The sequence below is a fragment of the Hippoglossus hippoglossus genome, chromosome 10, assembly GCF_009819705.1.
Source record: "Hippoglossus hippoglossus isolate fHipHip1 chromosome 10, fHipHip1.pri, whole genome shotgun sequence".
In the NCBI taxonomy this organism is placed as follows: domain Eukaryota; kingdom Metazoa; phylum Chordata; class Actinopteri; order Pleuronectiformes; family Pleuronectidae; genus Hippoglossus; species Hippoglossus hippoglossus.
Window position 1 is genome coordinate 8043695 of NC_047160.1, and position 23223 is coordinate 8066917.

Below are 23223 nucleotides of genomic sequence, written 5' to 3' on the forward strand. Positions count from 1 at the left end.
GCCTCTGGAGACTTTGACCAAGGAGATTTAAAAGTGTTAATGCAGCCAAAGAGGCTTTTTTTTAAATAATTTTAAATCGAAAGATTTCAGTTTTTCTTGTCATCTTGTCTCTGTGGATTATTGACGATTACTGGGAGCAGATTAATTGACAAAAATGGCATTTTATCTGTTTAGAATTACATGTACAGCACAATAAAATGTGAATGTTAGGGGGTCTCTGAGTGCACTGTATGTTTTCCAGTGCAGGGACTGTAACATATCATTTGTTTTATTTTTAAAGTGCTATTTTTACTTCACTAAAGGATCTGAGTGGCTCTTTCTTTTTTTTTCTGTATGACAGACAGAAATGATGGACTGACATCATCAGCGAGGTCAGGGATGAAAGTCTGATTTGTGTGTTTGAGTGTGCGTATGTTCATGTTTGTATTGGTGGTGGTGGTGGTGTGTGTGGGGGGGGGAGTGCGGCTGCTGTTTGTGTGTGCTGCTGTTTATGCCTGTGATCCGTAGCACTGCTGCTGTTTGCACTGAAGCGTGTATTAGCATGGGACTGGGAGAGAGGAGAGGAGGGGAGTGTCTTTCTCTCTCTCTCTGTGTGTGTGTGTGTGTGTGTGTGTGTGTGTGTGTGTGTGTGTGTGTGTGTGTGTGTGTTTGTGTGTGTGTGTGTGTGTGTGTCTGTCTGTGTGTGTGTGCTTGTGTGTGTGTGCATGTGTGTGTGTGTGTCTACACTGATTGACGTCACAGACGCCCACTCATTTCCATGTTGTCTGCGTGTGTGGAGAGAATAGATCCCCATCTGCATCCAGCTCTACACCCCCCCCCCCCCCCCCTCGGTACTCTCTCTTCCTCTCCCTCTCCTCACCCTGCCGCTTCCCATTCACTCGCATCTTGTACATCCCAGCCCCAAAGAGTGAGTGCAGTGGGCCTGGCAGATAAACAAGACAGCTGAACGCAAACAATTTAAGACAGCCAGACAGCAACATCCTTTCGGAGCAGCACGCCGGAGAACCTTGCCACCAAACATCTGTTCATCTCAGGCATCACTGAGGTCCAGTCTGGAGGGATGACATTTGACTCATGCCTTTTCACACTAAACTGTGACTGTGTACCTGTTGGCAACTTGAGTGCGTGTTTGTGTGTGTGTGAGCATGTGTAAACACAACAAATGCTCATCCACATTCACACGCCAGTATCCCTGGTGACGACAGGACATCATTTAAATCACTCCCTCGTGAAAGGTCATCTTCTTCCTTTACACAGACAATTCTCTCCCTCTCTTCGTACTACACACACATGCGAAGGTGTGGGTGGGTGCATTTACGCACAACAAACCCCCTCACACACACATACACACATTCTCACTCGCCCCCCTCCTGTGTGTGAGACCTTGACCAGAATGATGTGGACAGTGGACGTGAATGGGTGATGTGGGGGAGGAGACAGGGGCCTGGTAATGCGTGGGATGACAGAATGGGATATGTGCATGTTTAAACAGGGAAAATGGGCTATTTTAGTCAACATATCATAACCTATCAGAGAGACGAGGGTGAACACTTGTGCACGGCTGGGTCACAACTCCCTTGGGATTACTGCAGCTAGACAGTGAAAGGAGACAGGAGAGGATGGTGCAGGAAGACCGGCAGATGGTCGGACAGACAGTTAAGCTCGCAGACAAACATTCAGTACAGGCAGAGCAGGGAGAGAGAGAGAGCATACACACACACACACACATATTAATACTATAGAATGATTAGCTCTTAGACGTTTCAACTATACGTCTGCATCTTAGTATGAATGCAGTCAGGAGATAATAATAACAATAATAACAACACTAGTAATAATAATAAACTTTATATGGCATATTTCAAAACACAGCAACAAGATGCTTTACAAGTTAAAAATTAGAATTGGCAGGCAATCAATAGCAAACTGTTTAAAAGCAATTTGAAGATCACACAGCATTAGATCATAGATGGAGAGACAAGAAATGTTACACATGAGAAAAGAGTAAAAAGAAGATAAAACATAATAAAATGATTATAGGGCTTTTGAGTCGCATGGTTTCTGCTTCTGAGCACAGACCCTGAGAGCTTCCCACAGTTTTAAACTCTTTTTTGGTTCTCTTCTTCCACTTGCATTTAAGACCTATGCATGTGACATTTAAAAACTCAGGGAACAGCAGCAATCAGTGTAAATAATCCTGGACCAGCTGAGATGAAGACCCTTGTATGGGATATGTAACAAATTAATTAATATAATCCCTGTTTTCTTAAACTTTGCTCTTCTGTTCTCCAACACTTTACTCATTATTTATGTGTAGTATAATTCACTGTGGTGAGATGTAAAGAAAGGTTAAGGAATCAGAACTTAAGGAGTTGGTAAGATCAGAACTAGGAGAAATCACACCTATAAAAATTAGTCTTTCAGAGAGATTTAAATTTGGTAAGTAAGGACTTTGCCAGATGGATCTTCTCAGGGATATTGGTCCAAAGAGCGAGTCTGCGACTGTGGAAAGGTGAGTAGGGCTTAACTGAGGACCTCAGGTGACGACTGGGTACATGTGGTGTCAAAAGATCCTAAATGTACTTCTGTGCAAGTTTAGAACGGGTTTTAAAAGTCAGTAATAAAATCTTAAAATCAATTATAAAATTTTCTGGAAGCCAATGAAGAGAGGGTAAAATCGGAGTAACATGCTGCTCCACATAGCAAAATTGTTTTGGCCCAGAGGCCACATCCCACATCCGGCCCACCGGCCTGCGTAGAATGATGGCACTTGGGCGCTCCGCTCCTGTTTGCCAGATGTGGGCCACAAGTAAGCCATAACAATACTGCATGTCAAGCAAAGGAGCAAAAGGTGGCCCCAATATGTATAACGATATTTGGGCCATATTCACCATTCACCACATGGGCCGCTCAAGGTTTACATCCAGATTTCACCTTGCCTAGAGCATCTCATGTTTGCCAAAAGTGGCCCACGTTTGTTTTGGGATATTTGGGCCACATTTGTAAGTTTACAACTTTAGGCTCACATCCACAAGAAGGTCAGATGTGCTCCCTCATTGCCTGAAGTGGCCTACATCCGTATGCCATCTCTTTAAGCCGATTTGGTGAGGAGTCTAGCTGCTGTGTTTTGGACGAGATGGGATAAATGGACGGATCAGTGAAGGTTTCAGAGCTGAGGAGAATCACAAGATGAAAGAAGGTGGCGCAGAAAAGAGAGGCCACCGTGTGTCTGAGATCTGAAACATTCTGCGCAATCAATACTCTTCAGTTTCCCTTCACATCACTGCACTTTATCAATAGATCCTCACTCACGGGAGGCTCCATTCAGAGCCTCAGAACTGGCTCTTAATTGAACTGCTGCTTGGAAACAAGAAGAGAAAAAGCAAACAAATCAAACAGATGATGCTGAAAAGGGGATTAAAAGAGAGTATGAAGGAGGATGAAAGCCTTGGGGGATCCATTTCTGAGTGTTTGACGTGTTTTTCACAATGGAGCCTATAATGATAATATGCCTCAGGCAAAAATAATAACACTTTTAATCAATCAGCTGATAAATTGTAACGATAATCAAAGTGGGTGCCATGAGCATGGGAGCTCCGCGGTGTTTGCAGGGGGAACCAAAAGATAAGCAAATGCTGCCATCTAGCGACGGCGCTGTGCAATAACGCTCTGCACACAACAAAAATAATATCGACAAAATGGAGCCCGGTGCTCGGCCATGACAATGCAGGTCAGAGGAGCTGCAGCTGCTGCTCAGAATAGCGGGAGAAAAAGACTTAAACAATGAGCATAGCTTTGCCTTCTGTGGAGAAATGCAGGAAGTGATTTACAGTTAAACTGGCACTGCAGATAGCCTGCTGCAGCCAGATGCTGCAAATCAAATGCTTAGAGATGATTATTATGCAGAGGGGGTCACCAATCGTACTCATTATGATCACATAAAAATATCTCTCTGCTTATTTAATGCACAGGGAATTCAGGTTGGGGCTTGAAGGAGTCCGGCGAACACACAAGTGCTGGAGGCAAGGGCTCACACAAAGCTCTGTGCAAGTCCTGCATTTGCTTAATCAACGACATGCATCTATCATGTCTGTGGCTTCCACCGTGAACTCATGCATGCAGCTTTTGTGTGCAATATACTAAATATGCAACCGTCTTTAAACGACGTGGCTTACATGCAGCGGTGATACTTTTGTCTGAGGGTTGTGTTTGATTTAGGTCACGGCGCTCACGCTTGAGTTCATGTAGAGTTAAATATGAATGTGCAAAAGCCTGAAGGGGAGGGAAGATGCTGGGTGGATAGACACTCATGGCGTGTGCTGTAACCTCCAGCAGTCTCATGCTGCTGGAGGACAAGACAGGGCCATGAAATATAAAGGCTTCACTAGAGGCCTTCATTTGGTTATTTGGTATCATGTCCTCAACTTGAAAATGTAAGTGATTGACAAGGATGAATCCTTAAAGATGATGAATGAAAGAGCAAATGTCTCCTACTGTCGGGGAATCTTGGATTTGCGTCCCAGCTTGTGACCTTTTGCTTCCGTGACCTCACTATGTAGCTGAAGCAACACATATGTGGAGTAAATCACATTTCTTGGAAGATCTAGGTCCAAATCCTCAGCTGGTTTGAGTTTCAAACTTCCACTGTCTATGAATTGCCCCTTGTTAGAACCTAACGTGTTTCCTTCGGCAGCATCCTTAAACAAGGGATGTGTCTGCTGTGAAATTACTTCAGAGATGTGGTTTGTCTTGTCGGAGGTCTTGGCACCATCCTGTTGTACAAGTCCCACTTCTACTAAAGTGAATGCAATGGTGTGCATTAAAGGTCTAATTAAACATGTCCTCGTACAGTGAAAACCTCTCACATGTTGTTAATAATGAAGATTGCTAAACAACCTGTTGGAGGCCTTGTTATTATGCTACTATGTAGCTTTAGAATTTCATTTCAAGATAAACATTATTGTGTTTATTAATGAAACCAGCCGCTGGAGCTTTTAAGCTGCACTGTGAGCTATCCCTGAAGTGGACTGGCGTAGATACATGTTGACAAAGTTTATAATTTTGACAGTTGTTAATATAGAAACTACAACTATCATAATAAAAAGGTGCTTTTAAGAAACAAACAGGAGACACTCAATTCGAGGAAAATTCCCAGGACTTCTTTTTATTAAGAGAATTTCAGAACATAAGAGAGGGACCAGACACCTGCATTTGTCAGAGAAGGTTTCCAAACTTTGATCGTTTTAAAAAAACCAGAGTGTTTAGAAAAGCTGACATGACAGCGTTGGATGGAGCAGGAGCTGTTTTGTCACGCCAGGGTCGTCTTAGGAGACGGAGTCGGAGGCAATCGCTGTTCCCGGAATGTTTTCGCATGTTCGTCTTCCTCTTTCTTATGGACAACACTCTTCAACATCGCTTAAATTTTTTTTCTTTTAAAGCACGATTTAAATGAAAGAAAAAAAAACAAAACAGAAAAACAAGACCATGAGGCGGAAGCAAAAAGGGAAACTCACTGCACATTTAGGAGGTCTAAAAAAGAAATCACCCCACATTAACATGGCTAAAACTGTCGATAAAACATGGACTAAAAGCTGAACTGTCGGGGGGGGAGGAAGGTCTAACCTGTGGAGGGGAGAATAGGGGAGGAGGAGAAGGAGGAAGTGGGAGATCAGGGGGCAGGGCGAGCGGCGGAAAAACACAGGAATACACAACTCACGACGTAGCCAATCCAGCAGGGACACACTTTCTACACCAACAAGCCTTCGACAATCATGAAATGCCATTAAAAAAGATTTTAGTGTGTTCATCTTGCTTGCAGACACTTGATATGACCACTGCAAATCTGCAAGGCGCTCCATAATCAGCTTTGCTTTTTGTGCTAAAAATCTGTACGGATACTTATAAAATCATTGATAAAAATATTCCCTGTTAACAATACGCCTTGGAGGGAAAGCCGTGTGAGAGACTTGTGGGCGGAGGGGGTGGGGGGGCTGGCAGGTTGGCTGGGGGGGATCTGGGGGGAGTGGGGTGGGGGTAGGGGGTTGGTGTAGAGGAGGAAGAGGAAGCTTGGGCAGTGGTGCTACTCGGACTTGGCCTCCTCCTTGGCCTCCTCAGGGGCTGCCTCCACCTGTGGGACGGAGACGACAGGGGTCAAAACTTTTCTAAAGTCGGCAATACCGGACTTCTCCTGCGGCGGAGAACTCTGTCGTCCGCTCACCTCGTTGGTCTTGGCCTCTCCATTCTCGGAGTGGTTTTCCTCATTCGCCTCTGCCTCGGCGTTCTCCTTTGCCTTCTTGGTCTTCTTTTCCTCCCTCTTGTCGTTCACGGCCTTTTCTTTCTGCAGTGGCAAATAATCAGAAGTGTTAGTGGGTTGAATTTGCACGTCTACCTGTGTCACACATCGTTTTCGGGCCTAGCGCCTCCTTACCTTCGCTGCCTTCTTGACCTTTGGCTCCTGCTTGGCTGCGACCGGTCTTTGCTGAGAGAAAAGAGAAAATATGCCGGTAAGACCTCGATGATTTGCCAATTTACAGCTTTTCTTGTTATTCTGAGAACATCCGGCTCAAATAAGACACTTTTTTAAAGGACGACAAAGAAACAAACGTCTAAAATCGTCTCTTTTAATAAAGACCTTCACTGAGATTTGATACAAAGTTTATTGAATGTCTCAATTGTTTGAGGAATTAAAACAACATTAAGACATGAAATGCTGGAATTCTGAGAGCCTCTATTGGTATTTAGTTAATAACACAAGTAGATACATGTGCAGTTGTGTTTAGAAACAGATCCTGCACTTTTTTACTTTTGCTGACATTTATATATTTTAAAAACTTAACCATCTGTTCATCTTAAGATTTCTGCCAACTTATTAACTATGCAATGCAGTACATAAATGTGTTTTACTAATTCTTGAGCTTGATGTTGTAAAAAATTATGTGTTTAGTAGTTTTCTGTCAAGGGAATCAAACTGAAGCACTTGTGAGAAGAATAATTCTTTGTTTTTGTGTCTCTAAAAGCAGCATTTACTTGATTTAATCAGTTTTGTGTGTGCGTGAGCCCTTTGAAGAATTAGAATAGGTTTTCCATGTTAATGAACTGTATCTGTTGATGTAAATTAGTGTAGCGACACTGTGTTTCTTCTTACCGCTGATAACCGAGCCGATCTCCTCTTGGGCTGAAACATAACAGAAGACTGTTATCAGGGGGTCTTTATTTTGATTGAGACTGTATTCAGAAAACACACATGTGACTTTGATATCAAAGTACCTCCTTTAAGAAATAAACTGATTCAAAATGATTTCTTATCTCATGTGTTGTGTGCTGCTCAGTGTTTCGCCCTCTTACCTCATCCTTTTCCCCTCCTTCTGTTCCCTGTGACTGAAAAACACAAACAGAAACAGTTAAAATAGAAAAACTATCATATACAACATTATTATCGGTTTAATTGTGTTTACACTAACAGCAAACTGCTGTTAAATGCTTCAGGTGCATATTATGGATAATTACAGACCTGCTGAAAAAGCTTTTGAGTTTGGTGTCAAAATAAAAATTTATCCTAAATAGAGTTAGATTTAATGTGTCACAGCCTGGTGGTGTTGTGGCAATGTGTGCTTTCAGGATCAGGCTGTGAGGGCTGAGCCATGCGGGCCCCTGGAGCCATGTTCTGGGGGCCCAGGCCCTGCTCTCCCCTCTCATTCCCCCATCTCCTTCTCCCATTCAGTGCATGCAGCTCGGAATTTGAAAGCTGGCGCGTTGGAGGGTCTCCGAGAAAGGGGGGAGGGACTCTGGCCGAGGCTGGCCGCGGGCGCCACCGGGCGGCGGTTGCGGCGCCATCGCAGCCATTTGGGACCACGAACAAAGAGAGAAATATATAATTTTACCGAAACGCGACGGCGAATGTTCGCTTTCGCGGTCAAAACGCAAAGTAAAAGCACCGGGGCATTTTCTGGCGCCACTCCGCGGCCGGTTCGGCGCGCGCGAACGGCGATAAGCGGGGCGTTTGTTCTCGGTAGGTCGGCGACGAAGGTGGACGAGAGCTGCAAAGCATGGCTGCTGCTTGTGCTTTAACTGCATGGAGACCGAGAGAGACTTCTGACTCCCCCAAAGGACAGCGGCGCTCACACTCCGACACCAAATACAGGCCGTGTGCGAACAGGAAAATATTCACACTAACACACAAAAAATGCACATTATATCTGGAACATAGGCAAAAATTAGCGGCGATGAAAAACCGTCACACATTGCGTTATAATTAAGTAATGTCTCAGAGGGATGTCTTCCCGGTCGTTTGCATTGCTCTGGGAGCAGAGAGGCGCCTCAAAGTGTTTGGATGGTTTGGAGGATACGCACCTTTCTCTTGGGCATGTTGATCTCCGGGAGCTGCTCTTACAAAGACAACTAAAACTGTTGTTCTCTGTGGGTTCAGTGCATGTGAAGACGAGTGTCTCCCTTATGCTCGGCAGTGTAGTAAACACACTGGAACAGAGAGGCGAGTGGTTGAATGGGGGGAGGGGTGCGGCTAAAGGCATGATTGATAGGGCCTCGGCCAATCGGGTGACGCCATTCGGGGCTGCAGAACACTTGGAATTTTTTGGAGCCGGTGATGTTTCTCGGGGTCTGCTCGAATGGCTCCTTCTTGCAGGGAGCGATTGGAGGGAGCCTGCGAGAGCGAGAGAGGGCAACACGCTGGCCCCGACACCAAGCGGTGCCCGCCGTGCACCGTTAGGCCCCGCGGCTCACGGCCGTGTGCACCGTTACACAGGCCACCGGCGGCAGCGCAGCGCGCCCCGGTGCTTTAAAGCCACACATCCACGCTGGCTGCGCCTAATAAAACAGGCCGGGGGCGCACATCTGCAGCAGCCCTGCGAGGAGACACCTCTCCACAAATACACTTTGAGTCCAATATGGCGCCCACTCCTCTCCCGACACATTTTTTTTTTGTTTGTCAGTCGGCTTTCCGAAATTCATTTCTGGGGGAACGAGCCGTGCGCCGTCTGCTCCAGACGCCTGCAGGGGGCCCACAGAGCCCGTCTAATAATGGACGAGGCTGCACAAGACGGCGCTTCCACAGGCTGTGCTGTTACACAAAGCGCTCAGCAGTGATCACAATCATGGCAGATTTATGCATGCATACACGTTCACACGTATGGTGCAACCACGCCTGTGTTTACTAAAAACACCTGCAACCGTGCGTTCGTTCCATGCGTAAAGGAACAATGGGTGGGTGTCTGGCGCGAAGACAATGGGTTCGATGCTAAAAATTCAGACTCTCACTGTGGTGCCACCATGATAGGCCCACTGCCCCTCTCTTCCTCTCTCTCTCTCTCGCTCTTTGTGAGCGTGCGTGTACGTGTCTCCAAGTGTGTGCTCTTTCTCCACACACACACATTCAGAGAGAGAGAGAGAGAGAGAGAGAGAGAGCGAGAGAGAGAGAGAGGGAGAGACTAAAAGGGGCGGGGAGGCGGAGGAGGAATGCCTAGCTCCATCCAGGGTCGAGAAGCGGAGCGTTTACGCACATAGTCTGCGCTGCCTTTCCAGCTGACACACGGCATCCGAGCGCGGTGAAGTTTCGCTCCTGTTGTCATTGTTGCGTTTCTGTCTCATCACCGAGCGATCCGAGAACTGCAAAGTGTCTGCAAAGGGGCGAGGACAACCAACCGACCAACCGGACTCGAGTCAGCATCGGGGATTTATCATGGTGATCAAAGTGTACATAGCAACGTCCTCCGGATCCACCTCGGTAAGAGACACAAGAAAAGCATCGTTTGTATATGCATGTGCGTGGTTTTGTCTGCAGCATCCAGCTGAAAGGAGGCTGAAGTTTGACTGGACTCAATAAGTGATGTCCACCCGACTGTCAGCGACTCAGTCTGGAGTGGTCTGACTCATCAGAAAGCATGCAGCTCTGCCCTTCTCAGCACTCTGTACACAAATGGAGTCTGTAAAAGTCTCTGTCCCTTTCAAACTTTGTCACACGGGCAGGGGGGAAGTCTGAGGTGACAAACCGAGTAGAGGACACATTTCTCCCTCTGCTTCCTGAAGTGACAGATATGCGTTTCTGCAACTGGAACCAGACTGAAAACAGGAAAGGGCATGCGGTTACAAATCAATACATGTACTGAAAGTTCTCCACACCCTGTCACCTGATGCCTGCGCAGACCGCTTGTGTCTTTGACGAAGGAGTTGTGCTCTAGAGTCTTGATGGTTTGCTTTCATTGTTCTGCAGCCTGCAGCTTCAGCTTCATTTTTATTGCCAGTTTCTCCCAGAGTGGGGAGGAATGATGGTGATGCAATTCTCCAGGGCCCCTTTTTCAGATATGCAGCGGCAGCCTAGAAATGCTTAGGCACTGTTTAGGACTCGTTGGAGGTCTGGGTCAGCGTAGACTTACGCTGGGCAACAGTAGAAGTTGAAATCTGTCTTTAGTGTGTTGCCTTTTGCAGTTAAACCTATGCAACTCATGGCTATTGCAAGATTCTGGACATAAACTGAGAGTGTTTCTAGCATCCAAGCATTGTCTCTCATATATTTAAGGTTGTTATTAAAACGTTAAATATTGCACTTTTGAAAGGGCTGTGATGGAATTAGCCAAGAAATAACAGACTTATATCAAAATCCACACTATCTCCCTACAAAGAAGTCACTTAGATTAAAGTCCCTTGTCACATCCTGCAGCTCAGATCACATTTAGGATGATTTACACTCCTCGAGCAGCTCATTTTCATAGCTGACGCACAGAGGAAATTATCAAACCCAGAGCTTGTTTTCAGTTGGACAGCACTGAGTTATTTAATTGCCCTTACAGTAAATGACATTTATAAGGACTCAGCAGCAGCAGCAGCCTTACAGGACATGGAGCCTGCTGTAAAGTCCGAATTTAGAGCCAGTGATGCCATCACCGTGCTGGAGCCCGTCTTGGAAAATGCACTGTCCCTCCTCGATCTGTCTTTAGTAGATTCTGCCGTTGGTGGACGACGATATTTGCTCTTTGCACGGACAGACTTATACTCACATTATCATCTACAGTCTGCATCAGCACTGGTGTACTGATTCAAGTGAGCCATTGCACAGTTAATGCATCATGTCTGTTTCGTCGTGATCCGCTACAGTGTGTTGACTAACCTCTTTGGTTTCATTACCTCCATGTTTTCGTCTGTGTTTATTTGTCGGTCTGGATTACGCAGAAGTACTAGATGGATTACCACAAAACTTGGTGGAAGGATGTGTAATTGTTCAGGACGGAATCCTTTAAATGTTGTTGTGGATCTTGTTCATGGTTCAGATCCAGGAATGATTTTTTCACATTCTGTAACAAAGGGACATTGGATGTTTACCTTGATTTTTTCAGTGAATATGGATCTTGATGAAAACAATCAGACATGTTTCGGGAACTAAAAATTTATGAGTGTGTGCATTTTGGTGCAGATCCAAATAGAAATCCCGATCTAGTAATTTTAAATGTGGTTTCATGAGTTGACTGTTGGTCCTTGGTGGAGGCTTGCTCTCTCTGAGTGCCCCTCTAATTTAATACTGAGATGTGCTGTCACATTATAGAGTTTAGAGGACTAACTCTATGTCTGACTTACACAGTACTTATTTAAAAATGTCTCGAGAATGTGTTTGGGAAGTGTGGGATGGTGGAAACTCTGACCTCCCCCAGGCTTGTAGTTAGATTTCATCAGTGACCGCACACAACAATGTGATTTGCATTCCACCATCCACCAGTGTCCACTGCGACATGAATCGCTCCAGTCTAGTTAGGCATGTGAGTGGAGCAAGAGCCAAAAACAGGGAGACAAGAAGGAGTATTTCAAAACCAACAATTCAAGCTCAAGCTTGACTTGGGTAATGACTGCAGTGAAGCGAAGGAGACAGTGTAAAGGGATCCAGAGGAATGTGTCAGATTCAGCAGATCACATGGTGCAACCGTCAGGATTATTCAGACTGATCCATTTCCCAAGACTTTCCACTATTTTGTGGACAAGCACTTTAATAGCTTTTATGCTCATACATTTTTTGCAGAATATGATTCATAGAACAGCAAAATGTTATGGCCAAGGTTTAAGAAATAACCTGTCAATTTGTAATACAATACAACCACGGCTGATTCACAAAAGATGTGTAATAATCCATAAAGATGAGTTACAGAGAAGTACAGTATGGTAATAACAGATAATGAAGAACATAGGCAAGCTGCTGCATGTCAACATGATTGTTCCTCAATGTGCAGGTATGGTGAATAGATTAGGTTGCTTGTGCTGGCTCTTCTTCCTCTTTAGTCCATACTTGCTGCATGTAAGCTAATATCAGCCCTGGAATAAATGTTATCTTTCAAGCTGTAATATGAAGAAGAATATAGCAGCCTTATAACATAAAGCTATTTAGTAAAACACTAAACTACAGTCTCACATTATTCCCATAGACTGTATATAAAGTTAGTTCCATATTGTGGAATCAACCCGTATAAGCTATAAAGACAAAAGATTATTGCCACAGCCAGTGAGAGTAAGTGTTTCTGAGCAAAGGACTGATTGCCAGTTTATCCCCCCCCCCCCCCCCCCCCCTGACCTCTGACCCGTGCCAATCCAACGAGGACGGTGTTTTCCCTGCAAACAGAGCGAGTGCTGACATCATCGCATTTCCAGCCACTAATGAGAAGCAGAGAGTTGGAGTCACCTGAAGAAAGGTTGCTCTGACCCGTTGTCAATTCCCCGGAGACGCTTCTCACCTTACCGCCGATGGTCTTGTAAAGATTAGGTCATACTACATACACACATCCTAATATAAAGCTTAAACAATGTTCTTATGAGATTTGTATGTACATGTTTGAGAGAGTAGTTCCATGTTTTCCTACTGGTTACATTCAGGCTAAATTTCAATAGCAAACATGCTTTAAATTACACATGTAAATAAATAAATTGTACATGCAAACACACGCACGCACGCACGCACGCGCGCACACACACACACACACACACACACACATACTTACACACAGGTTTGCATAGCTATCCTAATTAGGCCTTTACATTGATTTCAATTCATTGTGGACAGCCGAAACAAATCGTAAGATCTACTGGTCCTGACAAGGCCAATGTTTATGCTGCAAAATAAGGTCCTAAAGAAATAAATACAAGCGCACACACACACACATACAAAGTACATCACATAGACTTACATTCATTCTCCGAGAGATTCACAATACTTAATTAATCCCACAAGGACATCTTATTTCTACAGTCTATCCCATTCTTGAGACTTTCTCCTCAACCATTACTTGACTAACACTTAACATTAAACATGTATTCACCTCAAAATGTAATTGATGACATCATGGGGTCTTGTTCTTTGTCCACATAAGGGAGACAAGTCCCCACAATGCGACTATATGGGTAATACCTAGACCACACACACACACACACACACACAGCCGTTTATCTTGACTAGACCATTAGGCCAACTAGACTTGCTGAGACTCTTTGTGTGAAAACAGCACATTTACTGCCTGCAGCCATATTGTACAGTTTCCTCATTGCCACAGTAAATGCACCAAGACTCAGCAACAGCTTGATTACACTCTGTGTGAGATTATGTTCCAATGTTTTATCTGTGTGTGCTTTCAAGTCTCAGGCTTTCTTCTCCTCAGTAAATCTCAGATTCACTGGGCGGTCTTCACTGTCTGTTTGACATTTATGGTCTCAAGTTGGCTGTGAGTCAGTTGGTTTGTACAAGAGGTCAGGTTTTGGGCCTTTTGCTGTTGTTTCAACTTCGGGCTGCAGTGAGGGAACCCAGCCAGAGCAGCAGTGTAAGACACTGTTCTAATGATGTTGTAATGCTGACTGACCACAGGATTGGGTAGAGGCTACTGTTGCTGCTTAAGTTCCAGTACAAGACAAAAACTTTTGTCTCTCACAGTCACAAAGAGCTGCGAGTGATTCCTCTGGTCCAGAGAGAGCTTTTTCCAAATTCTAATGTTGGACACCTGAGGGATTAGAGAGGTCATTTAATCTTACAGTATCTAAAACATTAAAAAAATGAATTCCTTTGCATGTGAGTGAATCACTCCCAACCACAATCAGTTTCCACTGTATTGATCAGAGCCTGTGCTGTGGATACAGTGCTTCTAATCAATGTCTGCCTGATGATGTCAGAGTTCTGACCCTATTCTGGGATTGATCAGGTCTGAATGTAATCTCAGTGCCCTGCTGCCACACTGTCACATGATGATGATGATCATGTGGAACATAAACCAAACACCACATGGTTGTAGATTGTCAAAAATAATGATCAGTGCAACAATAGGTGAGTTCAATTAAACCGACTTCTCATCTCTTGTATCTGTTCTTGTGTGCTGTGCTGTTTAAAACAGAATGTGTATAGAAAGGATTCATTGAATGACTTAAACTCTGCAGCGCATAGTGTTGCAGGAGTAAAAATGCACATGTGATCGTTCCATTACTGACTGATCTAAATCATGTTGAGATGCAGCAGTTCTTTCTTCTTGTGTTAACAGTGTTAACAGTGTTCTCTGGTGTCGTGTGAAATAAAATTAGGAAGAAAACTTTGAAATCAGATTAGTACAAGTGATAATGTACCTGGCAACATTTCCACATTCCTAATGTTAACATGCTAACACAATGTTTTAGCAGGTATAATGTTTACTATGTTGACAATTTTTAGCACTTTGCTAATTTGCACTCAACTCAAAGTACAGCAGAGGCTGATGGGAATGTCACTAGTTTTGCATGTTTTTGTCATATAAAATTTCAATTCACGCAAGGTATTGGGTGAAGTTAAATTTGATGTGATGATGCCATTAGAGGAGGAGTATGAGAATCACCGAAGTTACACTAATATCTGCAGCAAACCATGGTCACACTCTTAGTGGTGCTACATGAAAAAAATTAAGTTATTGGAGCAACATAAAAAATTGGTAACACACAAATAACCTGAATTTGTTCAACCACAAAGTTTCCAAGTTATATTGACACAATTACAAACTTTAAAAAAAACTGAATTCCCTTAGTTTGTTACCAATTGAAGTAATGTTTGAAAGTTGTTTAACAATTTTATTTTTCCAGTGCAGGAAAGTCATGGGTTCATTAAAGACACTCGGGTACATCGTCTGGGAACAATGAATGTTTGTGCAGAATTCTGTGTCATTCTATCCAGTAGATGTTGAGATATTTCAGTCAGCAGAAACTTATAGGGAAACACATTTACACATTTGTAAATTAGAATCAAATTAAATATATCATGAACACAAAGAATAGACCTTGGTGTTAAGACCCTAGCAGGCAGTAGAACAGCATGGAAGCAGTCCTATAGTTAGATGCTTAGTTCAGACACTAGTAGAATGTCTCATGAAGGGATTCTGATTGGACGTTTGAAGGGAGATGGCCCCCTATCCAGAAATGTAGCCAAAACATCCCAGAATGAACCTTTTCATCTTGCGTATATTGAGCCTTGCGCAGGGGTAATGAGGGCATGGAGCATGACATTTCACACCATTTTTATATCATCAACTAAGTGAAACCATACTTACCAGAACAAAAAATAGCATTTGAACATACATCACTGTGATATGAACTGCCTAAAAATGTGTTTGATTTGTACTTTTGACTTTTGGTCCATGTTCCAACCACTAACATGGGGGAGGTGGGGTTTAGAGCAGGAACAGTGCAGGAACAGTGCATATGACTTAGAAGGCATGCACAAGAAGACAGTCTCCCTGATGTGTAAAAACTGAGCAGCTGGTGGTCCGAGAGGAAAAGTCACTGGATCACCAGAGTCATCAGGATTTATCATCTGGGGATCTTGAATGTCTGTACAAAACTGCATTAAAGTATATTCAATAGTTATTGAGATCTTTCAGTCAACAAGTGGTTGATCGACTGGCGTAGCCTGGCTAAAAACTCTGAGTAAGGGTTAGTTAGTGAGTGAGTGAGTAATTTCAGACACAACCACTGTCTATATTTGCATACATTTGCAATGGGTTATGTAAATCCTACTGATGAGTCCCGGTCCTGTCTGTTGACTGTCTGCAGGCCTGACTCAGGCTCAACTCTGTCTCCCTCTGTTTTATCTAGATGGACTGATAAGTCATTTAGTAGCTTTCTTCACTGAAAGACAAGGGTTAATGTGAGGCAACAAGAGAAGAGTAGTTGTTAAAAACCACACCCGATAGTGGCAGTTTGGTTTCTTCCAATTTAAAGAGGAAGAAAAAAATGTACTACAAGACACCAGAGAATAAAGCGAAAGGTCTAAAAGGGCCCAAGCTGAGAACTCTCACTGTGCAATTACAGTTAGGGGCAGATGGCATGAGGCCCGTTTGCCCTACAAATTAATTTTGCTTGGCAACAGTACAATGCAGGCTTGTTAGGGGAACGGTCAGGGGGCACAAGTGAAGGAGAAAAACAGGGTCTGTGGATCTTTATGTATAACCTGTCATTTTAGAAATTCAGGTTCAATCTCGTGCACAATGCAAAGAAGCAAGATGTTGAGTAAGTGTGGAGAGGAGCCCGAGCAAAATCTTTCCAGCAGAGAGGGGCTCGTCTTTGTGTGTGTTTGGAGAGACAGAGAGAGTTGAAGTGAGTTTGAGAGCTTGTGGCGTTCCACTCGGCTGCTTTGTCCCAAGCAGGTGGGGAGGGAGCTTGTTTTTAGGACTTTGGCCTTGGGAGTGAAACTGCCGTCAAATGATTCAAGCCGTGCAACAGCTAATCTGCCAGCTCCCTCATTTCCATGTTTCGGTGTTGTTTCGGCAGATGGCTGTTGAATAATCCACCTGTCCTATCTGCAAAACCATAAAGTCTAGTGGAGCCCTCGCGTGGACTCGTCTGGACTGACAGGAAGAGAATACATCCATTCTTACACAAATAAAGTGTGTGAGTGTGTGTGTGTGTGTGTGTGGTGAAGCACAAGCTGGTTGAGTGTGTCCCCATGCAGCAGGCCTTATTTGGCTCGTGTTTGACCAGTTACCTCCTCTCGAGTCCCAGAGGAGCGCTTGTTTCCGTCAGGCCTTGTAGGGCCATCCTCCCTGTGAAACACACCCACTGAGAGCTCATTGGACCACAGTTTCATACACTGAATAACACATGCACGTTCCTTATAGACAGAGACAGAAGCAGGAAGGACACATTCAGTATACTTTAGCATCTTTATGGTCTTAAAGTGTGTAATTGTAATAGGGGTTACCCTGTGATATAGCAACTTAAAGGGATAATGAAAATGAAAATTCACACATTATCCACTCACCACAATGCCGATGGAGGGGTCGGTGAAGTGTTTGTGTCCACGAAACACTTTTGGAGTTTCAGGGGTAAACAGTGTTGCAGCCAAATCCAATCCAATTGAAGTAAGTGGTGACCATATCTTCAAACTTAAAAAAACAACAGAAAAAAACATAAAATGCCTCCATACTGCTCCTGTGGTGTCATTCAGGTGTCCGGAAGCCCCAACTTTCAAATTTGACTTGAAACAGTGTCATATACACCTTGTTTAGCCTAAAGGTCCTCTGATATCCTCCTCTGCCGCGTTAGCGCGCACACACTGCACACAAGCTCTTGCCCAAGGGTGCACACGGGGTACGCGGTAGCATCGCTAGTTCCGGTAGCATCGCTAGTTCCGGTAGCATCGCTGCATAGCTGCAGGTACTGCTAAGAATTGCTGATGGCGTCACGTGCCCCTTGGGCGAGAGCAAACACGAATGTGGCTCCAGGCAGGAGAATAAGAGAGATTTAGGATAAAAACACGGTGTAAATGACGCGGTGTCGAGTCGAATTTGAATGTCGGGGCTTCCGGACACTTGAATGACAGGAGCAGTATGGAGGCATTTAATGTTTTTTTCTGTTGTCTTTTTAGTGGTCACCATTTACTTCAATTGTATTGGATTTGGCTGCAACGCTGTTTACCCCTGAAACTCCAAAAGTGTTTTGTGACTCTTAGCCCAGCCCTCCATTGGCATATTGGCCATTATTATATTTCTCTGTGAAACAGGTGAGAGCCCACAGGATGTCACTGTGTTATTCTTGATAGACTTTCACGTCTCTTTGAGTTTTTGTACAGACAGGTTTTGTATGATAGACTATTTTAAAAGTTGCAATTTTTATTGTTGAAGATAAAAATCTCAGATAGTGAAAAAGACAGCAACTCTGGTGTAAACTGTTAACATCAAGTTTTTCGTTGGTGTAAATATTTCTCACATTTCTGTATAAGAATGTCTGCTCCAGACATCTTGTCAAATTAAAAGTGTGGAGTGTGTCACAAATGGTTGCATATTAATATAAAATGTCACTCAGTAGAACCTATACCTCCACCAAGGCACAAAAGTCTCCTTAAAAATTCAATAAAGCTGCACTGAATTGCACCCACTTAAAGAAATCAGCCTGATCAAGATTCTTGAATTAAGTCCTGGGAAATCAGTGAAAATTACAAAAAAAATCCTATCTCACAATGTTTTTTGGGATCTGCCCCCTGATCTGGATCCACATAAAACTTTTAAGAGTTCTTCCCAGACCCATACCACATCCTTCCACCAAGCTTTGTGGTAAACTTCCCTTTTAGATTTTGTGCAATCCTGCTAACAGACAAAACAGACAAACAGTACAATATCCCATATAGTGAGAAAGACCATATATTTTATCTTGTGTGAACTGTCAACACATATATGCAGGAAATATTTCTCACTTTTTTATCAAAAAATGTGTCGTCTGGACATTTTGTCAAATTAAAAGTATGCAACGTGTCACAAATGGTTTTGAAATGGTCCCATTTTAAACTATGGAGAGTATTTTGGAGCCCAGTCTTGGGAGTCGCCGTCTTCCTCACTCTCTGACATTTTTCTTCCAGATAAAGCACAGTCTGTCCCGGCCGAGCTTCGCCTGAGTTCACCCTCTTCAGTACTCTTATACCACTTCATTCACTTGTCAGCAAATGAGCTGTAACTTAGTAACAGCGCAGCCTGCGAACCTCTGTGGTGTTATTACTCACAGCGGAGAGGCAGAGTGTCCTTATTGTTGCAACAGACTGAGGGCAACACGCTGAACCCTTATGTTTCCTCAAGTTAACACATGTCTAACTGACAACTTCCTCTCTCTCTCTCTCTCTCATCTCCCCCTGCACGCAGATCAAAAAGCAGCAGCAGGATGTGTTGGGCTTCATGGGGGCCAATAAGATTGAATACGAGGAGTGTGACATCGCGGCCAACGAGGCCAACCGGAAGTGGATGAGAGAGAATATCCCGGAGGAGTCCAGGCCAGCGACGGGGAACCCTCTGCCCCCACAGATATTTAATGAAAGCAAATATTGCGGGGTGAGAGACACGCAGACAAATGCCCTGAAATGTTGGCAAATGAGTGTTGCATGCAATTACCGTACTACTCCTACAGAGCTGGAGTGTGTCCTCAGTACACACAAATCATGCATGGTGGGTTCTGAATGCTGAAAAAAAAGCTGTAAAAAGCTGCACTTATTAATGTTTTACATTAATAACAGATCAAATAACTGTTTAATGTTAAGTGTCGCTCGTAGTGAAGAATCCACAGAGACTTATCACCTGAGTCTACAGCTCCCCCTCGACTTCATAAAGCCTTTCAGCTCCTGTTAGCTCAATGTTTGTCTTTTTCTTTTTATGGCCCCAATTAACCACTCTCATCAATCTGGTGAGATGCAGCAAGCATAGAGTGACCATATATTTTCAGCTGGTCACCTTTTAATGCCATGGGTGTAGTGAAACGCAACATTTTTGTTACCAGGCAGCTTATTGAATGAAGCACGCCTCCGGCAGTTCTTTAGATTATACCGATCTTTGTCATAAAAGCTAAGGGTTAGCATACTGATAAAGAGCTGACGGCGTCATGATGCTGGCTAATGACTCCTAGCAACAGCCTTGACAACAACCCTTTGATTGATAGATGCACATACAGATTAATCAGTGTTGAATTCAGATTGTGGTGTATTATCTTTAAATAGAGGTAAGTAATAGTAATGATAAAGGTTCTTACAAGCCCTGAACACTTGTGTCATATTCAAATATTTATTTAATTTGAGGTGACAGTTTGGTTGTGAATGCTGAAAAACATGACAATTCTTTGTTTCACAGATATTTGAAAAAAAATGTTGGCTAGCATGTTTGTGACGATGACAATGTTAGCGAGTTAATATAATTATGAGGAATTTTAAACTTCTCTAATAATATTTTTCTTGTTAAGGTCTCAGATCAGCCAATTAAAGGAATAGTTCAACAGTTTGCAAAGATCTATATCATTTTATCTAGTGAACATGAAGCTGGTTAGCTTAGCTTAGCATATAGACTGGAAACAGAGAAATGGCTAAGCTGGGCCTGTCTAAAGGTAAAATATCTCATTTCTATGATCGTCACAAAAATCTGAGTGAAAAAAATAGGTAAACCCCCTTAAAACGCAATAAAATGTGTAAATTTGTGAGCTTTACTGGGGCTGTTTCCCCTACTTCCAGTCTTTGCGCTAAGCTAACTGTCAGCTTGCTTAGCTTAATATATAACGGACAGATATGAGGCTGGTATTGATCCTCTAATTTAATGCCCTGCAAACAGAAAATGTTTATTAAAAAACTATTCCTTTAAACCATCATTTGAGGAGACAAAATTTACAGAACTGAAAAATCACACGTTATATTTTAACTATTCAGAAAGGTGCAATGGGATTGCATATGAGGATTTTGGGACATTTGACCTCAGTATTTCTAACATCCTGGCGATGGCCCTGCTCAGATATACTCTACCATGGGCCCTGATGTTCTGTCCTGTCTCACTGCCATTAGATAGACATAGGGTCTTTAGCCTGATTGCTCCGAGGCATCATGTGCAGCAAATGGATCGCTGCAAGTCAAGTCGCACATGCAGGATGGGCTGTATTGAATGTCACAGACAAACAGAAGAGCATTTCCCAGGATACTTGTCGCTGTGGTGTCCCTTTTTGAGAAACCTGTGTGTGTGTGCGTGTGTGTGTGTGTGTGTGTGTGTGTACTGGTATGTGTGTGTGGGAGAGAAAAGGGAGAGAAACAAAGGAATGAGAGGAGTGAAGAAATGACCGAACAGTAAATGGGTGAATGTGTTAGTTTGTTTACTCAGGGTTTTACTCTCAAAGACAATACCCCGCTATCAGGCTGACTACTGAGGCCTGTCCTTGGACAAATAACACGACTACGACTGTTTCTCACAGACTTGTGGCATTTGCTGTTCGGACTGTCGCCCTCGGGTGCTGCTCCAAAGTCTGTTTTACACTTAAGACAGCTGATCCGCTGATCGATCCACGTCTAATCGTCTCTCTGTGTCTCCCTCTCCTTTCTCAGAACTACGAGGCCTTCTTCGATGCCAGAGAGGACAACGCTGTGTATGCCTTTCTGGGTCTCACTGCTCCCCCGGGCTCTAAGGTGAGCTTATAAACACAAACACACACTGATCGCTGTCCTTTGAATGAACTGCATTCCTGCAGCTCAACCATATTTCCTGTAAAACCGGTGCCTGAATATATATTTATCAACGCAGTGTGATTTCTATGCAGAAAACACACACATTACATAATACATCTGTTCATGATAATCTAAGGCCAAAGCAGGCCTCTACCCCTTTTCCTCTTACTCCTGCACACTGGCGCCTCCTCTCTGTATTAACAGGAACTGCAGGGAGGTGTGCCAGTTACCATAGAAACAGAGGGGTTTTCCTTTGAGTGGTGGCAGGGGATATATAAACCAATATCCTCCATTTTAATATAAAATACTCTGTCCCTCTTGTCATCTGTTCTCCCTCTCTGTCTCTCTCCAGGAGGCCGAGGCCCTATTGAAGAAAGCCCAGCAGTAGCAGCTTTACACTGTTTCTACCTGAGACCTCAGGCTAAGACCTGGACCCAGACCTGGACCCAGACATGGACCCAGACCTGGACCCGGACTGTCCTTGAAAAGATCCAGGAAATGAAAAAAAAGAAGCAACATTTCACTTAGCTTATAAATATGTTGATGTTCGGTGGTTTCTCCCGATTGTTTTTTTTTTCTATTATTAATTTGTGTTCAGCTGTGCCTTGTCAGCTGTAGTGAAAGGAGGTACTGCATCAGAGCATCATGGGTTTCATCTAAAAACAGCTCTGCGTCCTCCACTAACCTCAGTCTGCTAAGCCTTCTCGGCCTAATGGCATGTCAATCAACCATTAGCATGAATGTGTAGCTTCCTGTCTGAGAACACATCATTAGACACAATAAAACGGGCCCACCTTGAAAATTGTAACACGGATTTCATTGTTTGGCCAAAACAGAATGTTGTCCATGTTGACACCATTGTCATATGTGTAACTCAGCAGGTTTAATCAAGCACAAGTCTTATTTGTTGAATTCTGGAAAACATTGAGTCAAATGTTGTGCTCCTCACCCACCACTCATGTTGTCGCCCAAACCCGCAGCACCTTCTGTAGGAGTTAGCTATTACAATCCCATTCCCTGTGTTTTTATTTACTTTATATTGTCTTAATGCTGTTTTAATAGCAACGTTTTTCTATAAGATATGTTTAAAAATGATAAAACATGCCAAAATGTATGCAAACACAGAGGGATGTGAAAGTGACAGTTTTTTTTATTTGCTGGGTTTGTTGCTTATGGGACTTGGATAGTTGTTGCACTTCGCTTGTGGCATTTTGTTTCACATCGTTTTATAAATTCCTGTTTTACATAAGTTGGTATCTTCCCAAAAATAAAAGAGAAATAAGACCGCAAGCATGACTCTGGATTGGTGGTTACGAAATAACAAAGATTCCATCCATCCACCCATCCATACACCCATTATCCAGAATGGGTCACAGGGGGAGCTGGAGCCAATCCCATTTGACGAGAGGCCTTGGACAGGTCATCAGCATATGACAGGGCCAACATACAGAGACAAACAACCATTCACACTTGCATGCACACTTATTTAGAGTCAAGCGAAACCCCAATCTCTGTGTCTTTGGATTGTGGGACGAAGCTGGAGTACCCAGAAAAAAGCCACGCTGACACGGGGAGAACATGGAAACTCCACAAAGAAAGATCCTGGCCAAACTGCAATTCGAACTGGGAACCTTCTTGCTGTGAGGCGACAGCACTCACTGCCGCACCTAATAAAGATACAGTCGACTAATTTTGAAATCAATTCGGCCTCCTCATAATAAACTTTTATTCTTTATATCCAATAGATGGTGTTACGTCCCCAATTTGGTCAAGGGGTA

The 23223-nt window shown here is 43.6% G+C and overlaps 2 protein-coding genes across 3 annotated transcripts; one reads left to right on the top strand and one right to left on the bottom strand.

Moving 5' to 3' along the window:
* Positions 1 to 5137: 5137 nt before the first annotated feature.
* LOC117769280 (non-histone chromosomal protein HMG-14A-like) lies at positions 5138 to 8505 on the bottom strand. Of its 2 annotated transcripts, none has more exons than XM_034598094.1 (6): positions 8350 to 8505; positions 7345 to 7371; positions 7145 to 7174; positions 6428 to 6475; positions 6218 to 6337; positions 5138 to 6127 (listed from the first exon to the last, which is right to left on the bottom strand). In XM_034598094.1, the coding sequence occupies exons 1-6, from the start codon at positions 8362 to 8364 to the stop codon at positions 6080 to 6082; spliced, it is 288 nt and encodes a 95-aa protein (XP_034453985.1). In that variant the 5' UTR covers positions 8365 to 8505; the 3' UTR covers positions 5138 to 6079. The 2 variants fall into 2 exon arrangements, with proteins under 2 accessions (XP_034453985.1, XP_034453984.1); XM_034598093.1 differs by having other exon boundaries at positions 6428 to 6478.
* Positions 8506 to 9466: 961 nt separating this feature from the next.
* sh3bgrl (SH3 domain binding glutamate-rich protein like) lies at positions 9467 to 22735 on the top strand. The gene is made up of 4 exons (XM_034598092.1): positions 9467 to 9739; positions 19122 to 19307; positions 21326 to 21406; positions 21798 to 22735. The coding sequence occupies exons 1-4, from the start codon at positions 9695 to 9697 to the stop codon at positions 21831 to 21833; spliced, it is 348 nt and encodes a 115-aa protein (XP_034453983.1). The 5' UTR covers positions 9467 to 9694; the 3' UTR covers positions 21834 to 22735.
* The last annotated feature ends 488 nt before the right edge of the window (positions 22736 to 23223 follow it).

Bases quoted from the DNA above. Each gene is read 5' to 3' on its own strand.
- LOC117769280 (XM_034598093.1), bottom strand. The intron at 6,479-7,144 runs GTAAGAAGAAAC...CTTTTCTCTCAG, and splicing joins GATCGGCTCGGTTATCAGCG to CAAAGACCGGTCGCAGCCAA. The intron at 6,128-6,217 runs GTGAGCGGACGA...TCCGTCCCACAG, and splicing joins GAGAGGCCAAGACCAACGAG to GTGGAGGCAGCCCCTGAGGA.
- sh3bgrl (XM_034598092.1), top strand. From the start codon at position 9,695: ATGGTGATCAAAGTGTACATAGCAACGTCCTCCGGATCCACCTCG. The intron at 19,308-21,325 runs GTGAGAGACACG...CTCCTTTCTCAG, and splicing joins ATGAAAGCAAATATTGCGGG to AACTACGAGGCCTTCTTCGA. The intron at 21,407-21,797 runs GTGAGCTTATAA...GTCTCTCTCCAG, and splicing joins CTGCTCCCCCGGGCTCTAAG to GAGGCCGAGGCCCTATTGAA.